Source organism: Taurulus bubalis (assembly GCF_910589615.1).
Source record: "Taurulus bubalis genome assembly, chromosome: 2".
NCBI lineage: Eukaryota > Metazoa > Chordata > Actinopteri > Perciformes > Cottidae > Taurulus > Taurulus bubalis.
In genome coordinates this window covers 39135959-39156264 of record NC_136590.1, presented here as the reverse complement: position 1 = coordinate 39156264, position 20306 = coordinate 39135959, and the positions used below count along the sequence as shown (strand labels likewise).

At 40.7% G+C, this 20306-nt stretch overlaps 1 protein-coding gene across 1 annotated transcript in view; it reads right to left on the bottom strand.

The window, feature by feature from the left end:
• Positions 1-667: 667 nt before the first annotated feature.
• Positions 668-20306, bottom strand: part of gabra3 (gamma-aminobutyric acid type A receptor subunit alpha3) — a gene marked incomplete at its 3' end in the record, with an annotated part of 33065 nt that continues 13426 nt past the window's right edge. Inside the window, exons 3-8 of the mRNA XM_079237542.1 lie at positions 17535-17755; positions 12675-12757; positions 12042-12185; positions 9664-9816; positions 6962-7167; positions 668-988 (exon numbers count right to left, since the gene is read on the bottom strand). Coding sequence (XP_079093668.1) covers positions 668-988; positions 6962-7167; positions 9664-9816; positions 12042-12185; positions 12675-12757; positions 17535-17755 — 1128 coding nt within the window. The remainder of the gene's footprint in view (positions 989-6961; positions 7168-9663; positions 9817-12041; positions 12186-12674; positions 12758-17534; positions 17756-20306) is intronic.

Sequence of the window (20306 nt, the reverse complement as noted above, 5' to 3'; positions counted from 1 at the left end):
CTAGCTGAAGGCCAGACACTGACGATTATTAATGATGTTCCTATGGAACTATACAGGCTGCCCCCGGCTAACGGAGCACGGTAAAGCGACAGACGAATGGCTTTTTTCTGGCGCTTTCTGATGCATCGCTGTGTGGCGGTGTCTGCGTGCGTGCATGCGTGCGTGCATGCATGTTGTTAACTTGATGGACGTGTCAAAAAACCTTATCATTGGTACTGAGCTACAGTGACAACTTCCAACGCATGCTTGCTCTAACTTATTATAAGCAAAGTGCAAACATGTCAAAACATAGTGAAAACACGGTTTGACTACTCTACAAAACGGCAAGCAATCAAGCTACAGCAAAGGGACACTTGGTTACTCACAACAGGGGGTGGGGATAGAGCTAAGTGGGGAGGAGGGGAAATAAATTCTACACAAACACAATCTGAGGTGAGAATGTGCTCCCTCCAAGGTCCACGACTATATGTGAATCTACTGTATCTTACAATTTGCCTTCCACCTGTACAGACGTGCAACATATCAAACTCTAAAGAAAACACACACACACACACACACACACACACACACACACACACACACACACACACACACATAATACGATGTAATGGACTTGGCCTCCTGCAAACCTGTCTACCTCCAGATCAAGCCTATCATTTGGTCAAATTCATTTTAAGTTGTTTGCCTTCATGATCGTGGGCTTTCTGTTGACATACGTGGCCCAGTAGCCTACGTTGAAGATGAAGAACAGAACTGGGAAAATGATGCGTGAGATCTTGTCCACTTTGCTGACACGGTTGTAGGACTTCTTGGCCTCCGTGTAGGGGTCATCCATTTTATGGAGGTATTGGTGCTTGGCCGCCGCTGCAGAGGCACTCTCGGCAATGGCCGTTAAACCCTGGTCTTTGGCCACGTTGATGGCGTAGGTGCTTCCAACAATGTTGAAGGTGTTGTTTGCCTTTTTGGACAAAGTCGCCGATTCTCTTCTCTGAAAAGGAAGAAGGCAGTAAAGGTAAAGGTTGTCAGGGGTGAAGCACCAGACTGAACAATACTTCCATTTGAACTCATAAAGAGGAAATAGAAGCAACACCACGAGACACGACACACACAAGAACAAAACAAAAGCCTAACCATATCGTTAATCCTGGCCATGTTAGCCTGAAACGGTTCCTGAAAAGAAAAGTAGAAAAGAAAAAAAGTTTACCAATTATATTAAAATTACCCAACTTACATACTCTATTAATCAGTATCTAGCTGGAAGTACTTTTGAACATGTTACACTATTAGTATAGTGAATTCAAATCTGCATCATACAAATCTGGATTGCAGAAAAAAAGGTTGTGATAAAAATTCCAGACCAAATTAAGAGTGTGGAAATATTAATATAATAATATAGTGCTGCAGGAATGAGTCCTAAAACCAAGAAATGAGCGCTTTTGCACCTCCAGCTCCCTCGTTTCAAAGGCAATGTTTTTTTAATGTGTTTTTGGTGAGATGACTGAAATAAGGTCTGCGGTTAACAAACGGCGAAGAGATTTTAACGTTTTATTCTACGACATAAATTACGTTAGGAAATACCCCTCTTGTGAAATTTTAAGCGTTTGTGTCTTTAAAAAAGGGTTGCTAACAAGTGGCTAAATGAGACCACCAAACGTCAACATGTCTTTAGTTTCGTGGTGGTGACGGGAAGCCATGCAACCGTAGTGTAGTTCGCTTATAGCACAACGTATAGCATAACGTATAGCATAACGTATAGCATAACGCTTTTTACTTTTGGTGATTGCATTCAAGTTTCAAAAGTCACAAAAGTGGTGTACATATGTGAAGATTATCTTGCTTTACAAAATGTGTGAGCATCATAAACGCTTGTTGGCCACAGAGCTTATTTTTTGCCATAGTCCAAAATCCAGTTGAAAAATCCCATTTTTGTCACGAGGTATAGTGCGATGTTGGCGTACAACAACACACATGGTCATCCCTGCAGCACTCTATATTTTGCATCACCACAGAACTAGGCTGGACTGGCGTCTGATACTGCTAACAGTAGCAATCGCAGCACAGAGTGGGATTAGAAACAAAGCAAAATAACTTTTCTGATGAACTGCCTGAAGAGGCCTGGCTGTTCTCATTCATACAAACAGCTTGCGATACAACAAACACGACAAAGGCGGTGTGTGATGAAGCTGGCTGGAGAAACAGCTTTCTTCCTACCACTCGAGAGAAATCCTTAGACAATCTTTCATATTGAAATCGCACAGGGGAGGCAGAATTTGATTTGCTAAATTGGTACAGTCGGATAGCTGATTCACACCATTCGTCCCCACTGTGGCCACTTTAAGATCTGCAGCAACGCTACAGCGCTGTGTGTCACGTAACCGAGGGATTCACTTTCAGTGCTCCCTGTTTTCACTTTCACTTTAAGCCCAGCTTTAATTTTTGCTCTACTTTTTTGGCTTCATTTAATTTTCCTTCCCTTTCCTTTGACTCCATCTCTCAAATTAGCATAACTAATATCCCCTCTTCTCCCCTTCACGCTGCATCTCATCACCAAATGTTTTGTTTGGTCTTTAGCCTCAATATTCACCCTCCCTCACAAATTGAGGCAGAAAAAGGGCTTTACACGAGACGTCTGCTGCAGTATGTTTGTTGGGCGCCTCAGCTGAACCACTTGGTCCCTATGATGCAGCAACAAGCAGTGGAATAATATTAGCAGTAAGCACCACGGTAATGTTAAGGTCTGTCCGAGGCGATGGAGGCAGCAGGATTGAGGAGGAAACGCGTTCAGTGTGATCGATGTTTCCTCCTCAAGTGAGCTAGAGAACAGGAGGAGGAAGATCATTCAAGCTCCTCTGCTAAAACAATACGTCTGGTGGAGAACCGAACAAAGCTCGCAGACAGTTGATTGCATTAAGCAGAGGAATGGTGAGACGCTGCCTGAAGGGGTCTATCTGAAGTCAATTAGTGCGGAGAGAGAAAGAGTCGCTCTAATGACCCCTGGGTAACCAGACTTATCCTCCCAGATTATAGATTCCTCCACACTCAACACCACCACGAGCCTCCTCTATCACAGCCACGGCATACATCAGCAGGAAAAGCGACTGGTTACTATATTGTGTCCTTAATGTTAGCGCCCTAAACTCTTCAGTCTTTGGCAGCAGAGATGCTCTTTGCACAGAAACCTGACAAACGAGCCGAGCGAAGCCATTTTCTGTTGCTATTTAGCTGAGCTGTCCGCCGCAGTAATTTATATGGCCTAATTATTGGGAAACCACATGTGGCATGTGTGTGTGTGTGCGTTATCAACCTAATGTGACACAGCACATAATTTACCTCCGGCCAAAGATTCTTGCGCACTATCCAAAGTCATTTGGCTAGCTGCAGGCACAAATACAGCCCAGAATACAATGCATCTATTGACCTTGTCTTTGTTACTTCTGCAAATTGTTGCATCAGAGTTTCTTCATGAGTGTGGGTGTCCTGGGGATAATTGTGCCTCGCTGTGTCCTGCTGTTTGGAGCTCAGCGTGTGCATGTGTGCGTGTAACTGAACCGTGTGACAGTCTGTCCCTGTCGAAGATTGGAGATGAGGTGTTGACATATTTGATAGCCTCAAGTATGTGAGCAGGCGGATGCATGAGCATGCACGCTGTGTTTTAGGGAGCCACAACGTCTCCGTTTGTGTCCCCGTGTTTGCTATCTCAGTGGCACGTGCGCCTGTCAAAGATTTTTGTAAATGTGGTAGTTGCCTGAGCTTGATCCCATCACTGCAGGTTGTGTGTTACACGTTAACTAATCCCGTGCTCGTGTTTAGGATTGGTGGTCAGATATGACCGCCTCATATATGCTATATTACAAAGGTTATTCCAAGTCGCAGCAGTCAGTGGAAGCTTGCCAAGAAGCAAATAATCAAGCGTAACAACCCCTCCAGCTCAAACAGAAATGGTGTGGAAAAACTTATCAAAAAAGCAATAATAAGAGGCCTTCAGGAATGGCAGCTCAGTTTATTATTTTTATTTTCCACCTGAGCAGACTGGATTTACATTCATAAACTACATACAAGTTTGGTTAAACTTAGCTGTAGCAACTTCCCTGTTGTTCAGGAGAATGATTTGCAGTGTCCTGCTGAAATGTGACTGCTAGGAATAATGATGACAGGCCGTGCCTCCAATTTTCTAACAACTATTGTTGAGAAATCTGTCTGCGTTTGTGCTGCAGGTGTGAGCCATACTGTTCACGTCTCACGATGAACTCTCCTCGGCTCCAGCAGTGACGCCCACTGCACAATGAGCCGGTGCTCATGCATCTGCTGATGAAACCAGCAAATAATATCTAACACAGTAGAGTCCAATCATGTGTCACGGCGTGCCGAGAATACGCAGGCTTTCAATCCAACCCAACTCCCCACCGGCTAATTTCTGTAATAAGCGCACCTTCAGCCGGGGAGCGGAGCGCTAATTGGGTAGCTGGCTTGTCAAACAGAACGTTAGGTCACAAAAGAGAAAGAAAATGTCATAGAAACTCCATAACCAGCCAAGTAAATGAGTGCACATTGATTCTGCAGCTCACCATTTCATTCCTAAAATAAGAAGGAGCCTGAGGGCGATGAAGTCATCGGTTGGTTCCGGTAAGGGTGATGAGTGGGGACGGTATTTTCAAAAGGACTCACTGAGTTAAAACGTCTCTCATGAAAAAACACTCCAGCTTTATAGGTTCTCCTCCTCCTCCTCCTCCTCCTCCTCCTCCTCCTATAGGTTTCATTTTTTTTATTGTAAATATGTCATAAAGGGAAAAAGCATGTGTAGCCTGATCCCTTTGCTTTCCAGTAGCTCGTTCTAGCGGGAAGTGTGATGGGAGTGCCACGTCTCCCTCTGTGACCCCATTCTTTTTTATCTATCATGACAACTGCATGCTCAGCACAGCCCCGAGAACGCAGCCCAAGCTGTTGCCATTAAGACGAGGCATCAAAAGGAAAAAAAAGAAAAGAAGAAAAAAAACCTCCACTCTGCTGCAATGTAACTCTGCAAATTATTCTCACCGACTGAAAAGTTCCATGGCAGCAATATGCAGTTCTGCCAATCACTCAGAGGACCAAATGTCAAACTATAAAAAACACTAGAGAGGCTGTACTGATTGTGTCAAACAGTTTGTACATTAGTAGCAGAAAATAGATTTGTTGCAATGTCTGCCGCAGTAGAATAAATATGGTGTGTCTGTGGCTGGTAGAAGTATTCCTGCAGCCTTTACAAAGCCACTATTTACCATGTAGTACATATTTCATAAAGTTTCGCATTTGACTTTTACATTATTCTCAAGCATAATACCAAACCAAACCCAGAAGGCCATCATTTCAATGTAGTTTTACTTATTTTGTATATTGCCACTGTTCATATGTGCCGATCCATTTTAGCGTATGAAACCCCTCAGGAATAAATCCATTCTAATTAGTTTAGTTGTAGTATTAGTAATTTATCTAACCTGTTTATGTTTTCTGCACCTCGTTTTAACATCATGGCCAGGTTTCTCCTAAAAAGCGGGGTTCAAGCTAAATGAGACATTTTATCTGGTTAAACAAACAAAAAGTTAAAGAAATAAAATAATAAAAGTAGTGAAGTTATACATTTTCTTGCACTTCAGTTAACATTACAGATGTTGGTGTTTGCCAGCTCTCTTGCTGTTAATAATAAGTGGGACTTTGTATAAACCCCATTGGTTCTACAAATTGTACACAAAATACAATTGTATGTATTCTTCTGGATGCGAGGACCTTTCTATGGTAACTGACCTCAAAAAACATCTGGGCAAACCATTCATTATTAGTTATTATATACATATAGGCTATTTTTGAGAGGAGAAAAACATGTTTTATAGTCTACCTCTCAGCACTGTCAATCAAACCACAGGGCTACCAACGCCCAATTCTGTCAGTCATGCGGTCCATACCAAGATATGAAAATAATTTCATTTATTCCTTTCATTACTGTTGCAAATGAGCCTCTTTACATTCAGCACATGACCAAGTATTTTAATTTTGCTCGTTGATTCTCAGTGGCTGCTTTGATACTATCTCATGCCTCTAATATATTTCATTTGATGTGATCACTTACAAAAACATCACAGAAATAATGTTGAATTTAAGCACTGAGGGTGCCAGTTAGTGCACTTATAATTTTTTTTATGGGACTTTGTCACAGCTTCAGAGAACAGCGTCGTGTTGTGACGCCCGTAAAACCCGCTCTAAAATTGAACAAAGCACCAAAAAACTCACCGTCACTCAACGCCCTCATAAACGACACACAAACAGCCCAGACTATTGACAAATGAAAAATCCACAAGCTGTGATTTATTAGATTTCATGAATAAAAGTGTCAGCCTCAGGTGATTCATTTTAGATGATGCACACTCACTTTTTAATCAGGGTGTCGACAGCGTTCAGACTAGAAGGGGGCCATCTTTTGTGGGGGGGAAGGAGCTTACACTGACTTACACTGAGACATATGCTGCCATCGTAAATCAGGGCCAGTGTCTTTGGGAGTTTACTTCTGTTTCTGCTCCCACAGTTCCGCCCCTCTGTCCCTGTTCCATTTGGCTGTTAATGAATAAATAAAAGCTCTCTTTATAGAGTACTTCGGGCTGCTTAAAGGAGGGAACTTTCTATCACTGTATCCAAAGTGCAATTTGCCCACGTCGCTCCGCGTGGAGTAGATGAGGACTTACTGAGCGAGTTGGAGCATTTTTAACAAGGTTGATAAATCAAAAGATGGGAAACAATTGCAATCATCTGCAGCAAAAAAGGCAAACATAAACTCCACTGTGAAGAGTTGCGTTTAGTTTTTTAGTCGGTTGGCGCGTTTGTGATTATTTATGTTGGTATAGCGTGAAAGTGTGGCCGTGTCATATCTATTATAAAATATAAATAAAAATTAAAAAAACGTAAAGTGTATATATAAAAAATTATCACTCACCCTTATCTCCATGCCCTCTTTTTTCCCATCCCATGCCCAGCTGCGTTTGGTGAAGTAGTTGACTGTGGCAAACTCAATCAAGGCAGAGAAGACAAAGGCATAGCACACGGCCATGAACCAGTCCATGGCCGTGGCATAGGCCACCTTAGGGAGGGAGTTTCTAGCACTGATGCTCAGGGTGGTCATGGTTAGGACAGTGGTGACCCCTGAGGACAAAAGGAAAACATCAGCAAATGGATCTTTTTGTTGTTGCACAAACAGTTCAGCTTTTTTTTTACAACCTGGGTCAAGTCTTGCAGAGGTTTCTTTCTACCTTTTCTTTTTGTTGATATTTTGGAAACCAGGAAGGCATGGCGATGCAAGACAAACTTTGGACAGAGTTCAATTTGTATTTAGCTCAATCATCTCAATTACTTGTTTGGGAGTAACAGGTAAAAAAGTAAAATATATGAATTAAAAGGTGGTCCATTGCACTGTATAGCTTCATCTTTACATAATCTACTATGTGAAATCAGAAACTAGAGATAAATGCTGCTAACAAAATTCCACAAACATTTTAAGTCTGCTGGGTCAAAATATAAGGAACTAGCTTCTGATCTTCGGGCATTTTTTTTTTTGTTCAAACCAGTCGGATGCATGCATTTTCTGACATCAATAGAGAAAGCCACATATTCCTAATAACAAAAAAAGGTCAATACTGTGTACATCCATAACAATCCACGTCAACAGGACCCAAGTTGGAAAAAATGCAAAATATCCTTTACCTTATACACAAACTGAGACGCACATGCTATTGCCACGTGCATATATAGTGAAAGCCACCTCAAGTGCACGACTATTGTGCAAAGGTTGGCTACTATGAACAACACATGTGAAGGTGAAAAGGAAAACGGACTCTGTCTACACACATCATTTTGCATCCTGGCCTTTACATTCAGTGCTGCAGGGGATGAAATGTGGGTCGGACAATGGTCGCCCATCCAACCACATAAAAGCAATCACTTCATCTGTTCCAGCCTATCTCATCTGATGGAAAAATGTATACACTGTAGGCTCTAAAAATTAATATTGTGTTGCAGAACAGGGAGGTCAACCAATTTCCCTGAGTCATAGATGAGAAATTAAAATTTGTGACAAAAAGATTGATGGGTAGATACTATTCAATTTATTCAAGGACAGAGATTGATTTGTTGTCTGCAATTGCATTTTGCATGACTTTGACTTTTCCAACATTTTTAAGGCAGTCTTTATAAGGACAGCGTTAAAAAAAAGTTACTGATAAAGTTGCTGATGGATAGGTTGATAATTTTCTGGAAAGATAGATGAGGGTAAAAACCTGTATACATCAGTCTTTGAATCTCTGAAACTTGATCACTGCATGATACAACACACAAAAGCAAAGAAGAGATCCTTATTTGAGCTGATCAATGCGACTGTGTGAACAAGAAAAACAGATGTGAACACTGCGGGGAACTGTGCCCCTCACAGATAATGCCTCAATCATTCCACTGAGAAAATGACACTTACAGCTTCTCTAAAACGTCTTGTGCAACTCAAAATATTTCCAAGGTTCAAGGAAAACTGTTTGTGTGGGCGTGTGTGTGGGGAACTGAAGGACCTTTTTGGTTGACTAAAAACACAGGGGCTTCTATTCCCTCGCTCACATGATGAAGAGGGCGCCTTGCCTGGCATACTATTCAACATCTACACCGTACGGCGTGTGCTACTTCACGCTCACGTGTGCTTCAGTTCCAAATAAAAATGCTAATTATTCAACAAGCACAGGTTGAGGGGGGCACTTCCATAGAGAATGCAGCACAACAACAACAATTGAAAAGAAGAAGAGCAAATTACATCTCATCTTTGAGCATAGGGTGATCTAAGCAGACACAATGTTCTCATCATGAATGGTGCCGTGTGGACAAATTGAATATATTAATCACAGTACAAAGGGACGCGTCACATATGCAGCTTGCTACTTTCTGAATAATAACATATTAACATATTATTTGCACAATATGAGATAATCGCGTTTGGTTAAACGTTTCATTGTCCCCTTTATTAACACTGACACTGCTTTCTAAATGGTGAGGATCTGATCCTATGTCCTTCCCTTGAAACCTTCATTTTGTTCCACCACTGCAAACGTGTGATCTGACTCTTCCATTGAGGGGTCCACGGTAACTTTGGTGGGGTTACGTCTGTTGCTACAAACTGATGTGTCTGGTTCTTTCTGTACTACAAAGAGCTCAGTGAGTAATACCACTGCAGGCTGCCTTGGATACAGTTGACAAAGCAGCCATCAACACACATCACCTGCCTCACTTGATACGTTCCAACTTTGCTTCGACTCATCTTTGATTAATTAGAGTTGGCAGTTACAGAGGCTGGGGAGAGTCAATGCTGTGACAAAAGATTTGGAAATAATCTAAAACTAAAAACTACTCGTCCAAGTGCACCTGAATGCACCCAGCTATGTTTGTCCACTGTTATGTTAATGAGAACTTTTCAAGGGGAATCTTTTTTAAGCCCTCCAACGGTTTTGCAGTTTGCTGAATCATCTGATGACATGAACACATGCAGCTCTGCACATTTCTTTTGTCTCCCCGCAATATGAAGGCGCCACCAGATGATTTAACCTGTCCAATCGATCGTTAAGTGCATGTCTCAGTTATATCGTAAAAACACAGGATGTCACTCACCAAATACAGTGCGAGCAGGAACCGATTCTCTGTTTAGCCAGAAGGAGACCTGAGACAGTATGACAGTCATGATGCACGGGAGGTAGGTTTGAATCACAAAATAGCCAATTTTCCTTTTCAAATAGAAATATGTTGTCATCACTACATAGTCTCCTGAGGGGGAGGAAAGAAACACAGAAAGAGATGGAGAGAGACACAGAGTCATAATTATTAATACAGCTGTGCACAGTCGGGAGATACATAAACTGAAATATTCAAGGTAAAATTTATGAAAGTTGGTGCATTTGCATCATTAAAGTAGCTCAGAGGATTGTAAACCAGAGCAATGCTATAGAAAATGCTGCTCCAGAGGATTCCACGAGCTTGTGATGTACACTTTGTGTAAAAAAGTCACATGACTGATCCAAACATGAAATTTGGAAGGGTGGAAAAAGAAGTGAAGTGACGTACGACATCACTGATTTGAATGTTTTTGGTTCAGATTTGATGGTTCACTTAGCAGCACAATAGGAAATTCAGGACAGTGGCATGTCGAGGTAAACCTTGAGATGAGGCACAAATGTTAACAGACTAGTTGTCTAAAGAAAATAAGCTTGCATAAAACACAGTTGCCCAAATATGTTGTTCCACATATTCAGTCACACTGAGCAACAATCTTCCCTCCTCACTTGAATTTTGAATATGCAGCCTTTTTCAAGGAATACTCCCCCAAAAATGTAGGCTGTAAAGATGCCTCTGAGTCATTTGTTGCTGATCCTCCGTGGAGATCTGCTGGAGCAGTGTACATAATGTTCTCCGATTTTCAGTGGAGCACTGCTTTCGATGCATATGTACATTTCCCCACAGCTCTCTTAGCTGTAGATGTGAAGATCATCAACCTGCGTCATTCTAACCCTTGATATTAAACATTTCCAACAGCTCAGATTGTTGTCACTGACAGCAGCAAATGTTCCCCTAAGCACCAGCTCTCTTTGCCATGTCTGTAATCTGTGTTGCAAAGATATGAGAAAAAAAACATTGTTCCCTGCAGGGTCTTTTTCTGAGCAGACTCTAACCAGAGCCGAACTGGCTCAAATCCTCCCGTTCCCTTGGCTTGCTGTCGTCCATTAGGTTTAAAGAAATTACTTTTTTCACCTCTAAAAAAAGTACCTTTTTTCACCTTGTTCAGTTAAACTTGTTCAACTGAACAAGTTTATGAAAGTAATCATGTTGAGTCCAGCTTGAGTTTTTGTATTTTTAGCCGGACTAGCTGGTCCTATGCAGTTTTGTGGACTGAAGGTTAAACTACCAAACAGCACTACAATGCCGATGGGCTCAAAGAGGGTGTCCTCTGTTACACAAGTACTCTTATCTCTACAACTTGCAATATCCTTTCTGCTTCCTGAGGAAAACTGGCTGAGAGCCATTCAACAAAGCGGTTCCATGATGGTTTAGACTCTAAACACAATATCTTTGGGATTCAATAGCTCACCTCTTGAGAGCTGCATGAGCAAACCGCTTCACTGCAGAGGTTAAATCTCTCAAAATGGAAAGCCAGTGTTACTCAGTTGCACTCTGTCGGTAATTACCAAGCGCCCCTCTGAATCAACCTTTCCATGGCTTTGCAGTAATCAGTACTTTCGCACTTTATCAGGTCCTGTTGCACTGTTCCCTGAAGCTGGAGGCTGATACTTAAAATGTTGCCTGTTAGATCAAAATTTATGAAAATAGTGGGGCGACTTACAATTTCTTATTTCTTTCTCAAATGAATATGATACCAGAAGCATGGGCTGGCAGATTTTCTTTTAATTCTTTGCTTACTGAAATAAATCGACTCTGGGCTCTCGCCCCGCACAGAGTAGGAATAAGACCGTCACCTCTGGCACACCTCCTCATATTATCTTTGTAAATATGCTGAATAGTTTCCCGAAAGCGGAGTCATTTCCTCGACGGACCCAAATAATGCAAGCCAAATCTAAAATGACAGAAACTGGAGAAAAGTGCAGACTGTTACTTTATGAAAAACAACAAAATAGTGCCGGTGTATTTCAATAGAAAGCAGGGAAGGCAATTTCATTTACTGCATAAATAATGTAGCAAAAGCAATAAGAGTTTATATTTTAAAGGAAAGGGTTTCATCACATGACACACACTCATTTTTGTTTCACTGCTTGCAGTTTCCTCCATCGAAATAGACCTTGGTGTGTCCGCCGAAGCTGTCAAATTGCTGTAAAATGTTGCTTGGTCCAGCCCGTTTGCACCAGCGGCATACAAGCTTAATATGGTGTGTTGTTTGGGTCAGGACCTCACCTTCTGACTGCTCAAACTCACCAAATTGGATTTAATTTAACACACACTGTGCACTGCTCTCTGAGCTGAGGATGGCATATATAGTGTACCTGTGCTGGAACTGATGTTTTCTTTGCCAATAACATGTCCCAGTAAGTCATACTGGTTCAGCCTGGAGCCATCCTTTGCCACAGCAACAGATAGTTCGTCTTCCTGGGACCACAGGTAGATCACCTCGTTATTGGTGTAAGCATCTGGGTAACAGAGAGAACAGTAATTGGCACAAAATAGCTGCAAAACTAATGACATTCCCATCAGCCCTAGCTGTATTTAGATCTACTAAATAGCAAATGGTAGCATGTTAACACGCTACACTAAGATGGTGAGCATGGTAAACACTACCTGCTAAATATCAGTAGTACAAGTACAAGTACAGCCTCACAGAGTCAGCAGCGTGGCTGGAGACTCTTGGGTAACAATTGATCAAGGAAACTCTCACTTCAAGCCAGTGGTTGAAAATGTTTGCTCTGTTTCGCTAAACGAAACACATCTCATGAAAGTATCCCATAGTCTCATATTCCTAGTGGTGAGTGCAGTTTGAGTCTTCTGAAGTTTTTCCAGGAAAGGAAAGACGCCTGTAGAGAACAATCACCAAGTTTCTTTTATTCTCCTTTTTGTTTCCTGCAGTGCGATTCTCTATCCTATTGAAGTCTGTTTTGTTGTGACCAACTGAACTGACTTACAACTTCCGAATTTCAGAGGACAGGCGTGTGCGTCCATCGGGAAATCCTCCAGGTGCATGGGGCACTCGGCATGAATGGTCAACCTGAGGGGGAGAGACAATACTCCAGCGGTCAGACGGCAGTACGTTACAAACACATCATGACGCACCGTATGTCGCCAGAAACAAAACTGTGCATTTTCATAGACCAAAGTTCTATAGTCAGACATGATATGAATGTTCCCTGACATTTTCTGAGGGCACTAAAGAAGAAAATCAAGGCATTTGACATGCCACAGTAACTGATTTTCCAGCCACATTTGTGTATTATGTTTTAAGGATAAGATAAGATGAGCTTCAGCTCAAGGACAGAAATATAGTAATAGTAGTATAGTATAGTAAAAATAGAAACTTTACAAGAACAATTACACTCAAGATTACAAGGCAAGCAGTAAACATAGTACTCACAATCAGTGTTATGAACTATTATAACATATAACATATATATATATATTATAACATATAACATAACATATAACATATATATATATTATAACATATAACATAATATAACATATAACATAACATAACATTATAACTACTATAATATGAACTATTAGTGCAGTATTGCTCTGAAGTGACATGCTGTAGTGGTGGGATTAGTCACCACACATTGTAGATAGTGTAATGTATTGTGTAATATGATTCCATCTAGAATAACAGCTTACACCAAAATTATTTATATATGAATATATAGTGATAATTAGTGTGTTTCTGTATTAATATAGAAATATAGCACATAATGTAATAAAACAGTAACAAATTGACATATGAAAATACAATATAGGATGGTGTATAGTAACGTAGTATATAATGTAATATTTATTATAGTACATATAGAATTGAAAATGAATTTGTGTGTTGTAAAAGCTGGAGGAAGAACAGACATTGCACTCTCTCCTCCCTCCCACAGACACCATTGCTAATGAGAGCTCAGCTGATTTACAACAAAGACAAAAGTCTCCAGAGAGCACCGGAGTTTATTTCGTTTTGTCAGATGGCCGAGCCACACTACGCACTCTGGGAAGTAAATAGGGAAGCAGAGCATATTATCTCACTCATAAATGTTTAATCAACATAAACCCCACAGAGCCACCCTGCAGTGGACTGAGGTACTCATGAACGGACCACGACCGGGTTCTTCTCACTCGATCACAACATTTATAGTTATCAATTCAAAACTGGGCTATCTGAGCAACCGGGATAGGAACAGAATACCTGAGCAAGTAAATGTAGTTTGTATATTGGTAATTAGTTACTGTACGTATTGTAGGCCTTGTAACGTGTTGTAACATGTCAACTTGTACACTCGATGAAGATCATAATGAATGAAGTCATGTATACTCATCATTGTAAACAGTTTCAAGTTCATTGCAGCCCACGTACTAAAACTAACGTCACAGACCACTTCTTCAGACCAACTTACTGTTTCCAATTAGCTCCTTGTGTTGCACTTGCAACAACCCTGTGACCCTTTTTACACCCTCTTGGCTGCTCTATCGTGCTGCCTCATTACTGATAAGTGGCTCAGTAACTACCCAAATTGACGCAATACAGCATAAATCAAACTGGAGCAACGCACGGCTGCATATCATACCGCACTTAAACCAGCGACTAAATGATGAAATTCATCTGATTCCTCTTGGCTGTACTGATGTTTTAATATAAACTAAGGCAAACTAAATAACAGATAACAAAATGCTTTGATTAAATACAACAAAGTGGGCTGTCCTTGTGCAATTACAAAACCTCACATGAAGTATGAAGGGGACACGGCTAAGTCTACAGCGATGCTAGCGGCATGTGAGGCTTTACTTCGGTACTTTTAGCACGGTGCTAACATGGCACTGTTTATCAGGTATAATGTTATCCATGTTCTCCCGCTCAGTGTAGCATGTTAGTGTGCTAAAATGAGCTAATTAGCTCTAAACATACAACTGAGGCTGATGGGAATTACATTTTATAGGCAGTTGGTCATAAACCAAAGTATTGAAAAAATTCAGACCTACTGGGGACGCTAGATGAAAAGTAATGGATGAGTAAATAACTACAATTCATCCTCAGGGGAACACGAATGGCATCCATCCAAGAGTCGTTTAGATATTTCAGTCCCAATCAAAGTGGTGGACCGACCGGCCACTAGCATGGTTACAAAGCAAGATTGACGGAAGAATATGAAGCACAAACCGTATATATTTAGTTTTCTAGAACATGTGTTCTAAATTCAACAATATATATATATATATATATATATATATATATATATATATATATATATATATATATATATATATATATATATATATATATTTATTCATTAAGTCTCTGCTTTAAGGCAGTATTGCACCAACTGATTCACATTTTGTTTCTGGTGGTTCATGAGCCGTTTAATCCAATTTGGGGATTTAAGAATAAATCAATTCTGGCAAAAAGTTGAAACCAAAAATATACAGCGCTTTCTTTTGAGGAGAACATTTGAAACATTTCATGAATTGATATTCTGTATCAATGGAGAAATAATTGCTTTAGTAACCAGTTTGAGGTAAACTGAGAGTGAGTGATAAATGTTTCCACACAAAAACAAGACTGCAGCAGCACTGGCAGACAATAACAGCTCATTCAATGCAAAAATAATGACGCAATCCTGCAGAGCGGAGACCTTCACAGAATTTGTCAGTTCAGATGCTGCAGACGTGCTGATTAAATGGATTTAAGCGGTTGTTTTGGGCGGAGTGCAAATCAACACAAGGAGCCGTGGTGATGCGCTTCTGACTAAACTTCCTGTGAAAATAGATGGATTTATATTCTAAAACCTAATACCTGTGACGGGTGCTCAGGCAGATTTAAGTTATCATTCTCTCCTTTTGGAGTGTTACCTCTGCCTCGAACAATAAAGGCAAATTTTGCCTAAAACCCCTTCAAATAATCAGCCAATGCTCCATTATGATGGCAAGGTAGTCCATGAATTGAACACTTACAAAATTCTTTTAAATACTTATTAGAAAAAACTTTTCATATTAGCCTTAGGATTTCTTATATTTATATGCAAAAGGTAAAGCAAAATACCACAAATAAACCAAAGGGTCTGAACAAATCGCATTGCAAATGCAACACAAAAGATAGCCGCTCCAGAACCGAAGGTTTGAATAAGGGCTTGAAACTGAATAGAATTGTAGCTTCAAACTGGATATGTGATGGCCAATAATCTGGTTCCAATACAAACACTTCATCTGGCCAAACATGTATACTTGGTTATGTAAACGCAACAGTCCTTGTAATAATCCATTCTTGGCCTTGGAAGAACTGCCGACACATCACAAATCTATTCTTTTGGGAATACGCAATGATTTTCTTTCATTATTTAATTTTCACCCTTGAAAATATAACATATACTGTAAATACATAAATACAATATATATATTCAAGTTTCTGATGAAAGTCAAGGATTATATGGGTTGAAAACCAATGAATTATTTCTCCATTCAAGCAGATTGTGTTACTCACTGGCTGTGGGTGTCTCGGTAGCTGATACTACTTATAGTGTGTTTTATGTACAATGGCACTCTATGATCAAGTGATTATTCACTGAGTTGTCTGTATAGGAAACATTTGTGGCTGCAGGTCAGTTATCTGGTACTCAGTCAGACTAAATGATCAGAAATCCAGATAGCTGCAGCAGATAGCTGCCTGGTTTTAAGTGAAACATCTATACTTTAACATCTATTGGACTAATTGCCATTACAGTTCGGTACAGATATCCATGTCACACTGAGGATAATCTCTATAAACCGATATATACAGTACATGTGAATGCAGAATCTGTAGGTGAAGGGACACGATTTTGCAATCGGTTTGTGATTGTAGTTTTGTAGTCTGAGTATTGACCAACCACGTTCCAGCGTGATCTGGTTGGCTGGTAAACAATTCTTGGAACTCATCCTTGCTTTTTATTAACCTTGCCAATTGGCTACTTCTGAAACAATCCTGTCTCTCAACTCCAACTCCATTAATCTCAAGTTGCCAATTGGACCGTAAACAGTGATCTTTGTGGAGAAGGAAGTCTTGGCCCAGATATCTGCATATCAGAAGCTTCACCGGGAACCCGAACCCCAGAAATACTGTCCAGTGTCCCTAGAGGGTGAATGAGCTCTAAGGTCTCCTCTAAGTGACAAGCAGCTCCTCCAGTGTTACTCACCTTTTTTTCAAAAAACATGTGAATATTTATTTTAACTGTTTATCTGATAACATAAATTAAAGAAGTTAAAGGGTTAATAATCAACATCCCTACCACCAGCAGGTGAACAATTTATTATGTCCAATACTTTTGTTCATTAACTGCGAAACTAATTACATTCCCCACTGGAGGTTAAAATTACAAATTACTTGCTGATTTGAATCATTTGGTTAATGTGTTTGTTTTTCCATCCATCCATTATCTGTTAGGACTATCTGTTATGCACCAAACTGACTTTTTTTAGTCCCGATTTCAATTCCTGGGCTTTGGGTATCAGTCAATACAGAGTACCGATACCAGTGTTTCATCAATACGCTCACTGTGTGGAGTTGACTGGGATCATTCTTTCATGTGTAAGGCCAGATTTCCAGCTGTACTTTGTGTTGAGTGCTCGGTAGTAAACATGCGGACACGCTAAACTATGATGGTGAACATGGCTCACATTACACCTGCAAGCTAGTGTGCTAATTGTAGCATTTAGCTCGGAGCATTACTGTGATTACGTCCGTCCTCATGGCATGGCTGGTGACTCTTCGCCTCGATGAAGTTAGTTAGTCAAAAGTGGCAGCGATTTCAAAAGCGGCTCACCTCATCGTGTAGAGAAGCGTGCCGTTGTCGACTAGCCGAAGCAGTTTGTTAGGAGTCGTCATGTTGTGGGCCACTGATTTCTTTCCGTTGTGGAAAAATGTATCGGGGGTCCAGATTTTACTGGCCAGGAGGTTGTTGAGGGGTAAAACTTGCATGGGCCCGTCAAACTTCAGCCGCTCGTCCCTCCAACTCTGACGGAAGAAGACATCAATGGTGTACTCCTGAGGGGACGAGAGTGCAAAACATTAGTTTGAGTGAACAAATAACACAAAATATGTTCTTTTGTGAATCATCTCTGCACGTGAAAGTGCTTTAGCCAGTCATTGTTTTTCATAAGATACAGGTGTGTGCCATGCTATATACACGTTTCATATACATACACATTGAGCTTTTTAAAGTCATGTAGTCCTGCATCATGTAATGACTATACTCTTTTAGGGCTAAGACACACATTTGCCTCATGTAAAAACCTTGTTGTACATCTTTTTCATGTTTTATTAATACGCAAAAAAAGTCTTTCTGTGTTGTCACCAACACACAGACAACAAAAAACAAAACAAAAAAATTACTGCAGGAAGTAGCCCATTAAAAAAGGAATTTATTTCACATCGTTCATTCAATGGGATTTGGTGTCCTAGCAACAGACTTCCCACATCAGCTGCAGACTGAATGCAGCTGTCTTAGCAGAGTGAGATGGAGATAAGCTGTGTCTTGTGCAACAGTACACATTGCTGGTGATCAATACAAGCGCGCCGTATGTGTGTCTCTGTCATTTGCTCGTACTGCGAGCGGGACTCGTGTGGCGCACCGCTCACCAGTGAGCTGTAACCGGCTTCTCATCCCACGAGTGAAAAACTGATAAAGTAATTTCTCAGTGGCTTTAACAACAGGAAGCCATCATCCCCCAGCAGGAGAAGGGCACAGCTTCCACACAACCCATCAACAGGGCCCCGCTATACAGCGCGGGGTGGACGCCTCTTAATTGTTGTGATTGGCCTCCTGGTGGCCGGCATTCAGAACCATAAAGCAATTACGCTGCATCTGTCCACGCGGCACTGCTCTTAATAAAGCAGAAAGCTTCACAGACGGACAACAGCAATAGTGAACCAGATCTCAACCACACGTGCAAATTGAGTTATGCTCCTCTCATTTGATTATTTTCTGTTCAGTAATGTCTAAAGTGTCTACAATCCCTACACATCTAATATAAAAACCAGCCATGGAAAGAGGGCTAGAATATTTTACTCAAGAAAAAGTAATTACTTTGCATACATTTTAGTCAAGTTGAGGGTTTACTTGTGCTATATGATGATGCTTGGTACAGCCATTAAATTAAAGAACACCTTCAAATTACAAAATAATGTGCATTAGCATGTCAACATATACTAACTAGTGGAAACACATCACACCTTCCTAGAATTAACCAAAAAGGACAACACTCAACAAATGTAAATGGAAAAGATATTACAACAATAAATAGGTGAAAAGAGTTATGGACACCGTGGCGGGTGCAACAAACATTTTAGGCTTGTTATGAATATTATATTACATTTCTGCCACTAAATCCTACACCCTGTCCCTTTTAAGTATGGGTCAAAGGAATGATTTAAACAACGTTGACAGTTTTTTTCAGCGGTGCAAGTAACAAATTACATTTACTCTCTTACTAAGTTTAAAAAGTAATGCATCTTCTTTCACACCAATTACTCCACATTGAGTTTGGTCATGAATTAAATGCCCAGTGCAGACAACAAAGGACTCTCCGAGTCACAAGACACGCACTATGGTGATTTATTGCTCTTTGTCCTGTGTGTCTTCGACCAAAACTTTCTGGCAACAATACAAGAAAGTTTGCTCTGTCCTGGCACAGGAAAACCCTCGAAGCGTTTAAATCTCCATTACCACAGTAAAACTCTTGAATGCACTTCACTATTCTGGCCTTTTCTGAATGAGATGCAACAACAATGCCAGACCTCATCCCAATCAGTGTAAAACATCCAGTGATGAATAAACAGACAGTAGTGGGCTTGGCTCGGCCGGACGAAGCCCTCATTTGTTTGTTTCTTTTGGACAGGAATCTCCTGTAAACACAGTGAATTCATTTGAAGACTGAAAGACAGGGATGGGGAAAAGCATAGTCGATCTCCACACTCGGCCAAATGGCGCAATCAGTTCAAATGCCAGCTGGTGTTCCTCCAGGGACTGAGTGATTGATTTCTCCTTGACAGAGGAGACGGAGCGGAGCCTCGATCCAACGGTAGTTTTCAAATGTCTATTTTTTATAGCAACAAGGATCATGAATGGATTTACTGTAGCAAGCCACTGTAATTTAAATGGCATTTATGGCACCTGTGACAAAAAGATTCATGAATATAGAATCACCCACATGAAATACAGATGCCTTTTTATGCCTCTGTGTGTAAATATATATACATATATATATATATCATCTCTATTTTGGCATCCCACCTGTACTAGAAAGCAAAGAGAGACTCAGGATATGTGGGGAGAGAAAGAGGGGCACGGCATGCCACAAGCGCCCCAGGATGGATTTAGAAGTGGATTTTTTTGTTGTTGTTACTAACAATGGATCAAATGCCTTCGAGCTTTTTGAAAGGGGTCACTTGTAGCGACAAACCCACGGAGAATGAACACTGACTGTGCAGTTCATCACAGTTCTGTGGAGCTTTCAGCGTCTTTCGGCTCATTGTTTTATGTCTCTGGCCTTCAGTAGTGCTGGTGTGGTTTCTCTCTTATCAGCACCATTTCCAG